At 37.1% G+C, this 8,704-nt stretch overlaps 1 protein-coding gene across 2 annotated transcripts in view; it reads left to right on the forward strand.

Moving 5' to 3' along the window:
• The window catches only part of BMPR1A (bone morphogenetic protein receptor, type IA), a 34,553-nt gene extending 26,785 nt beyond the window's left edge, over window positions 1-7,768 (forward strand). Inside the window, exons 5-12 of one of the 2 annotated variants that reach the window (XM_009083376.1) lie at window positions 582-681; window positions 1,513-1,612; window positions 2,434-2,578; window positions 3,655-3,847; window positions 4,224-4,521; window positions 5,290-5,465; window positions 6,222-6,352; window positions 7,363-7,768. In XM_009083376.1, the coding sequence (XP_009081624.1) occupies window positions 582-681; window positions 1,513-1,612; window positions 2,434-2,578; window positions 3,655-3,847; window positions 4,224-4,521; window positions 5,290-5,465; window positions 6,222-6,352; window positions 7,363-7,488 (1,269 nt within the window). In that variant the 3' untranslated portion in view covers window positions 7,489-7,768. The remainder of the gene's footprint in view (window positions 1-581; window positions 682-1,512; window positions 1,613-2,433; window positions 2,579-3,654; window positions 3,848-4,223; window positions 4,522-5,289; window positions 5,466-6,221; window positions 6,353-7,362) is intronic. The other variant, XM_009083377.1, reaches the window with a different exon arrangement.
• Window positions 7,769-8,704: the final 936 nt, after the last annotated feature.

Consider the following 8,704-nt stretch of genomic DNA (forward strand, 5'->3'; position numbering starts at 1 on the left):
AGTTTATAACTGCAGTCATAGAATTTTGCATGTTGCCGTTTACCACGGAGAAGAATGGGACTGAAAAGTTGTTGGTGAGTAGAGGCAGAAGGGAGGTTTAATAGTGTTTGAGCAAAGATGGGTATATAATTTTAGCCTGAAGGAGTTCTCTGCAAGAGGAACTCTGAAAAAAATAATAAAAAGTGTTTTTATAAATATATAACAACAAAAAGAGGACCAAGGATGCATCCTTGGTTGGCTGCAGAGGGGAGCATTGTAACTAAGAATGAGGAAAAGGCTCAGGAGAAGGCTGAATGCCTTCTTTGCTTTAGTCTTCAACAGGCAGACCAGTTAGCCTCAGTGGAACCAGCCTTCTGAGCTGAAATATCAGATGGTGTAGAATAGAACGTTCGCACCCAAAGAGAATAGTTGGTGCCTTTCTGCCACTACGAAGTGATCCTCATACATTAAGTGGTGTGGTTGAAATATTTTTAAAATAAAGTAGCTTAAACTGTTGTCTATGTTGTAGCCATAGCATCACCTATCCCTGTTCCAGCTGGTCACTTCAAAACCTGAATGTTTATTCAATTCTCCTTCAACAGGACTCACCTAAAGCACAGTTACGCCGCACGATTGAATGCTGCCGTACTGATTTCTGCAATCAGGATTTACAGCCAACCTTACCACCTCTTGATAGCACAGGTAAACAACTCCTAGATGTTCGCACTGCTGCTAATGAATGCTATGTAGATTCTGTTCTTCCTGATTAACAGATAAATAAAGGAGAAAATGTAATTACAGTATTGCGTAGATCTGTTTTTTTCCTTGCTAAGTAATTTTTATATGAATCTATGTAATATACTTTGTGCCATATTTCCAGTTTCCTTTTCTGCAGCTTTGAGTTAATCTTTTCCTCCATCAGTCACTCATGGTATTTTTATTCTCTTAGAGTACTTATATCTTGATCTGCATGTGATTTTTGATCTGGTTTTATTCTGGTTAGAGTACTTCTATCTTGATCTGTATGTGATTTTTGATCTGGTTTTATTCTGTTTCCGCAACCTATTGTCTGCTTTTAAAATGGTTTTTTAATCTCTCCTGTGCTTTTACCATTATAAATGTATCATAAAAGAACTCTTCTGATATAGTTAACTGCTCTCTACTGCAAGTTCATTCTCTTCATTCTCTGATTTCCAGTGAAAATTGTTTTTCATGAGTTTATTCATTCATTGCTAAGCAAGTTGTACTGGTTTTATCTGTTGCTTTATACCTTCTCAGTGTCTTACAGCTGTAAATCCTTCGTTTCTAAGAACAAACTAACAAGAGTCAACCAAAGCCAACAACTCCAAAATCTCAAGTTAAATATTTTTTGTTGTTGTCATCCAAATGAAAGTATCTCTGCTTTTCTGGTGTAAATACTTACTTCGATACACAGTATATGAAAATATACATAAATGGACTGTTTACAATATATGTTTAATTATTATGCCTTGAAAACTTTCCTGGTTTTTCCTTTCTTTTTTTTTCAAACAGGAGGACTTTTTGATGGCAGCATTCGTTGGATGGCAGTGTTGATTTCTATGGCAGTCTGCATAATTGTCATGGTCATCTTATTTAGCTGCTTTTGTTACAAGTAAGGAAAGCACTTTATTGGCAAAATTTTTGATTTTGCACATTGTAAATAAAACAGTTGTTTTGTAAATGTACAGAGTTAGTCATGTATTTTGGACAAAATTGCATTGGAAACCACTGTAATTTGATTTTACATTTCTGTGGGTAGCAGTTTGCATTGCTAGGTAAAATGAAATGTTCATGGCAGAGAATTTAAGTCAATTTGATCCTTTCCTCTGGCTGCAAAGTATTTACAGTTATCTAAGCTATGTATAACTTCAGTGCTGTAGCAGCAAGTAAACAGGAATATCTTAATGCTTTTTATGCTTTTGGGTCTTCATTCACTTTTGATAGGTAAATTTCATCTACTGAGATTTTTCTTTTTCTCCTGTGTTTCAAAACTAAATAATCAACCAGCTGAGCTATGGCAATTCATTCAGGTAGCTCTGTCAGTTCCAGCCCTGTGCTGGAGCTGATCTTTATTCTAGCAGCTTTGGAGGAAAGGTGCATGTGTCAGCCTCATCTGTCACAGTTCAAGGTTCAGGCTGGTAGTTTAAGCCAAAACCAGTGGTGTTATGCTAGTAACACTGGCTGTGAGGTGAGATTAAAAATGCTGATTTTCCACCTGACACATAATAAATTGATGTGCATTGCAGCAACTTCTTAATATTAAAAAAGCTGTACAAGTTACATTTCAGGGAAAAAGTTGCAGTAAAATCTGATTCTCATTTTTTTCTCTTAAGAAAACTTAGACATTTAAATATCTTTTCTCTTAGTTCACTTTGCTCTGTATTTTGAAGAATGTTTTGGCATTCAGCTTAACTTCTCCCGTTGCTTTTGCAGGCACTACTGTAAGTCGATGGCCAAGAGACACTGTTATAATCGTGACCTGGAACAAGATGAAGCATTTATTCCAGCTGGGGAGTCATTAAAAGATCTCATTGACCAGTCACAAAGTTCTGGGAGTGGATCAGGACTGCCATTGTTGGTAAATCATAAACCAAGATTTTTCTTTGCTGAATTTCTCACCATCAGATACAAAGTTTGGTTTGTACCTAATGCCTAGAACAGAGCAGATTATCCATACAGCATGTTAATTATTTTATATACGATTGTTACAAAAGGTGAAATACAAATGAAACATGTATGGAAGCCCATCTTCACAGAGTTAGCTAAAATGAAGTGCACAATTAGATAGGTTATGAAATATGTTTGCATCAGCAAAATGTAAAGGAAACATAGAGCCTACAGACATTAAGGTAAAAGTGCTAATACAACTATCAAATGGAGCAAGGTCAAAGATTTCATCTTTTTAGTGTTTCCTGACCCGTAAAACAGATTTGCTTTTTATTGACTGGTAGAAGTCTTTGGGGAGACCTTAGAGTAGCCTTTCAGTACCTAGAGGGGCCTACAAAAAGCTAGGGAGGGACTTTTTACAAGGGCATGTAGTGACTGGACAAGGAGGAATGGCTTTAAGCTGGAAGAGAGTAGGTTTTAGATTTGATATTAGGAAGAAATTCTTCACTATGAAGGTGATTAGGGGACTGTAACAGGTTGCCCAGAACAGTTGTGAATGCCCTGGCAGTGTTCAAGGCCAGGTTTGATGGGGCTTCGGTCAGTCTGGTCCAGTGGAAGGTGCCCCTGCACATGGCAAGTGAGTTGGAACTGGATGAGCTTAACCATTTTGAAATAGTTGTTCATGATTTTTGGTTCACTGTCCTATATAATACTTGCATTAAAATTAGCCAGTGAGACACATGACTATTTATAAAATCGAAACAAATACAATGCAAGAGAACGTGTCCAAATTCAGTTAGAAGTTGAGCTGATTTAAATCCTTTGGGGCTTGTTACGCAATTCTTCCTTGGAGGCAGCAATGATGAGTACAAAATTGGAACTAGTGGGAAATTTCATCGAACAAATTTTACAATGGGATCAAAAGTCAAAGTAATCTAAGTTTGAGATGCAGTTTGGCCAGGTACTTTTGGTTAACTGCTGGGTTTCCCTCTTGCACCTTATACCGTCTTTGTTTTCTTTTTTTTTTCCCTTTTTTATCTTTCTTAGGTTCAACGCACTATTGCCAAACAAATTCAGATGGTGAGGCAAGTTGGAAAAGGAAGATATGGTGAAGTGTGGATGGGCAAATGGAGGGGTGAAAAAGTGGCAGTCAAAGTGTTTTTCACCACAGAAGAAGCCAGTTGGTTCCGAGAAACAGAGATTTACCAAACTGTTCTAATGCGACATGAAAACATCCTTGGTAAGGAAGTAGTAGTAAATTGATTGGCTACTGGAGAGCTTGTGTGAGGGTGGAGGAGGAGTTCTTAGTTCGTGGCTTGACTCGTCTGTGAAATAGCCAGATGGGTGTTCCTTAATGTGTGTTAATAAAACGTTGTTGAAAGGGTAGAATCTTGCTGCTCTTGGCTGGAAACATGTCTTAAATCTCTTTGCTGGAAGACTGGAATAGTAACCTCATGTGCAGCTAGAATCAGAGTTTCTACACTATTAGTTTTCATAAGGGGAACACATATCTTCTGATACAGTCCAAGACAACATAGCTTTAGGAATTCTTGCTAAATCTGCCACATAAAAAAATATGTACAAATAAATAGTAATTTTGTTCATGTGTTTCATAGGTTTCATAGCTGCAGATATTAAAGGCACTGGCTCCTGGACACAGCTTTACTTGATAACAGATTATCATGAAAATGGATCTCTGTATGACTTCTTGAAGTGCACTACGCTGGACAACAGGGCTCTCCTCAAACTGGCCTATTCTGCTGCATGTGGTCTGTGCCACCTACACACAGAAATTTATGGGACACAAGGCAAACCTGCTATAGCACACAGGGACCTGAAGAGTAAAAACATCTTAATAAAGAAAAATGGAACCTGCTGCATTGCAGACTTGGGTCTTGCAGTCAAGTTCAACAGGTAGACGCGCAAATCCTCTGTAATGGGAAAACTTCTATGTAATTTTTTGATTTAATACACCAGTATTCCCAGTTTAAAAGGCAGATGGAATCATTTGATTGCATGCTTTCATATTTTTTTCCAGTTTTGAGAGTAAAATGTTGGTTTGAACACTGGTAGGCATCGTGACAAAAATAGGTTGTTAAGAGAACAATGAAAATACTCTTCTTATGGAAAATAAGTGTTGTAGAGGAAAGGAAAAGGAGATTAATTAGTTATTCAAAACTGGCATTTCATAGTAATTGCTGCCATGTAGTTTCATTATAAATTATTTCTATGAAAATTTGAACAGTGTAAAAGGAGTTGAAAGTTGATTGAAGAAGTGATAGTATAATAGTATTATTAAATACCTTATTTTTTTACAGTTCTATGGAGCCAGAGAATTGTCTTTTATTACAATAGAACCTGAAAGAAAACATGAGCTTTTGCAAACAATTTTCTGGGTTGTTACCAAATATACTTATCTTTATAGTGTTTCTTAGGTTTTCTTCATATATGTTTTCAACATCTTGCAAAAGAAACAGTAAACTCTCAACTACCATACTCACTATGATTTTTCTAGATAACCTTTTTCGGTGAAGTGTAGTGTATTGTAAGTGTAACATTGAGAGAGAAAAGAATGTAATTTGCAAATGAGAGCTTCTCAGTGTAGTGATTGCATCATACAGGATTTGATACCTCGTCTTGTAATAGTCCACAATTCACTCACTTGCTGATATTTTCATACAGTGACACAAACGAAGTTGATGTTCCCTTGAATACAAGAGTGGGAACAAAACGCTACATGGCTCCAGAAGTCCTAGATGAAAGCCTGAACAAAAACCATTTCCAGCCATACATCATGGCTGACATCTACAGTTTTGGGCTGATCATTTGGGAAATGGCTCGCCGCTGTGTCACAGGAGGTAAGCTCTTAAACAGTCTCTGTAAAACCTGCCAGGGCCCTTGCCTCACTTTAACAATACTCTGCCAGGAGGTAATATAACAAGCTTGCTGGTATAATCACACTTGTGTTCTTTAAAAGGAGTATTAACAGTCTGTCTGGGGTACAGCTTGAAAATCATCGAACTAAGTGTTTTTGGCTGCTACAGTTAAAGCATCTCGGGCTTTTTTCCTGCTCAAAAAGCAGAGTGCCTGATCTGGGAGAAAGGGTGCGATACAGATGTGTTTCATGAACCCCTCTGCTGTTACTAAAACTTTTCACATGCAATTGATGAGATACTATTCTCTCTTGCCTTTGTGTTGTCATACAGTTTCTCCTGAGACATATTTTTGTGACTCATCCTGGCTTTTCTTTCACTCTTCTTTTGTATCCTTATCGAGTTTGACCTGTATTCTTCTTCTATCTTAGGCTCTCTCTGTGCTTCTTTGTAGAGCCTAGTGAATTAGAAGATGTCAAATTCTACATTAGGTATCAAAATCAAAGGCACTGCCAGGAATTATTGTAGCTATTGAAGTTAAAAATGGTAATATTGGAATTTTTATGGTAAATGTCTGATTGTTACAGTGAAATTTTCAGATTGTTACCACAGGATAACAGTTTGGTGGGCTTGACTTGGCTCAAGCTCGAGTTAATGTTTGCTATTGGCTAAGGAAATCTGAGAGTAGATAAATATATTTACTTACTTTAATTTTTCTTGATCTTTCACAATTATCTCCAGGTATTGTTGAAGAATATCAGTTGCCATATTATGACATGGTGCCAAATGATCCATCCTACGAGGACATGAGAGAAGTGGTGTGTGTCAAACGCCTCCGCCCAGTAGTGTCGAACAGATGGAACAGTGACGAAGTGAGTATGCTGAAAGGAAAAGCTATTTCAGTTTGTTCAGGTTGCTTTTAGTTTAATAAATAGTAAAACATTGTAAAACCAGGGGCTACGTTCAGACATTCTGATACTTTGAAAACCTCACAGCAACAGTAGGAGAAAGATATGTTTGAAATCAATTCAAATTACTTTGTTTTTTTATATATATTTGATAAACTTTTCAGTGATTTGAAGGGAAGATATCCTTAAGCAGCATCCACATGTACTGCTCTAAGTGAGGTCTTCTGTTTTAGACAGTGGAATATCTTTCTGAGTTTTGATTGGACCTAAAACTAAAATTGATTTTAATAGATTTTATTAACCTTTATATATATATAGCATATTGGTTTGTGGCATAATGTATTTTGTGGAATACATCTATAATGTATTCCTTTGTGGATTTCATATTTTTCCCCCTTTTTTTACTTTTGTATTCTCGGGCAAACTGTGATGTGACTAAAATATTTGAATTTAAATGTGTTTTGAAAGGGCCACAGCTTGAACAGAGGAAATAAGACTGAACTGTTTCACATAGGAATGCCTAGTTTTCTCCATACTGTGTTTTGAACTGTTGTCTCATCTTCATTTTCAGTGAAGAAAATTCTCTACAGTTTTTCTACCATATATGTGGAGATTTTTCTGCTTATTACTACCCTTTTTTTTACTGCCGTTCTAGAGTTGTAATGAGAAGTTCTGATAATGCATCTTTGTGAAACTAAAGAAACACTTCAGTTAGTTCCTGCTACTGGAGTACTAGGCAGTGAAAGGGAGGGAAAAGAAGCCCTGGGATGTGGATACTGGAGTTGGGTTTGCTTTTTTTTTTGTTCTCAGTAGATCTGTTTATAATAGTTTTCTACCAAAATTTTTGCGGAAGATGTAGAAGTTGCACATTTGGCCCTAAGAGTTCTGTAATTTGGGCTTGATAGTGAACTGAAATTATACACCTCGGATCTAGCAGCTGTTACAATACTGATGCTTTGTGTTTCATTTTACAGTGTTTAAGAGCAATATTGAAGTTGATGTCTGAATGCTGGGCTCATAATCCTGCCTCAAGGCTCACTGCCTTGAGGATCAAGAAGACACTTGCCAAGATGGTGGAATCACAAGATGTGAAGATTTGACATAGGAAATTGACATTGGAGAGCAAGGCTGGACTCCTAGATCTTTTCACTCAAATGTGGGTGTGGAAGATGGAAATAGGAAAGAGGAAATAACTGAGATTCAGTATATTTTCTCAGCACACTTCTTCAGGCTGCTAATCAAACCTTTCAGTACTTCATAGACCATGATACTGAGAGCCTCTATACACTACATGCTACGTATATGGACAGCCTTGATAGAATAACACGTTTTGTTTTGGTTTGAGCTGCATTGAGACTTCAGTCATATTTAGTGAGTCTCCAGTAAAACTCTGGGTACTGAATTGAATGTTCAGATTACAGTGCTTTCTGTGAAAGCCTAACAAGCTATATGGATTCAACAGAGATGGAGAATATAAGCTTTTTTTTTTTTTGCCTTCTACCTGATAAAACCTAGTCAATCCATACCAAGTTTTTGTGAAACAGCCTGTAGGTTATGAATCTGGTTGTGATACTACTCAGTTTAACAGTTCCTTATGCCTTTATGTGTGTGCCAGGATGATTTTGCTGTCATTTGGAATATGTAAGAAACCATTTAAGTGAACAAAGTTTTATGGTCAGGGTTCCATGCATTTTGTGGCTCCACAATCAGAAATTTGCTACAGAATCTTTGCCATTAAGTCATCTTCTGAAATATCAGTTTTAATAATGTTTCTGGTTTTGTTTTGATCACAAGGAGAACTGCAAAAATGTGAACCATTAACAATTAAGGAATGCCTACCTAAGTGTGTAAAGAGCTTGAAACAATGTCTCTTAGAGGTTGTAGGCTGCCTTGATCATCTCACTTGCAGTCTAGTGAGCTACATGATTGGATGACTGAAATTTTTCACAATGCCACATGCAGCCAGTGTTTTTACCATAGAATACATCTTCAGCAGCAGGGCCATTGATGATGTGTTTTACCTTTCTGCTTTACCAGGACTGACTGACAGGTGCCTGTCATGCTCTGAACTTTTTTCCGTAAAGGAGGGAATTGGTCAGCTGTAGGATCATGCTTATTCATCATTTTACAAAACTTAGGCAGAAGATAAGTTTTGAAAGGCTTGAGAACAAGTCTGATTTACAGACACAAAAGAGGGAAGGCAGGAAGCATTGGGTGCTCAGAAAATTAGAGAACACAGTAAAGGTCAAGACCAGGAGAACTGAACATGTGAACTATTGAAGATGAGATCCGCAACATGCCGAAGATTTTGAGCTG

Source organism: Acanthisitta chloris, unplaced genomic scaffold (assembly GCF_000695815.1).
Source record: "Acanthisitta chloris isolate BGI_N310 unplaced genomic scaffold, ASM69581v1 scaffold3271, whole genome shotgun sequence".
In the NCBI taxonomy this organism is placed as follows: domain Eukaryota; kingdom Metazoa; phylum Chordata; class Aves; order Passeriformes; family Acanthisittidae; genus Acanthisitta; species Acanthisitta chloris.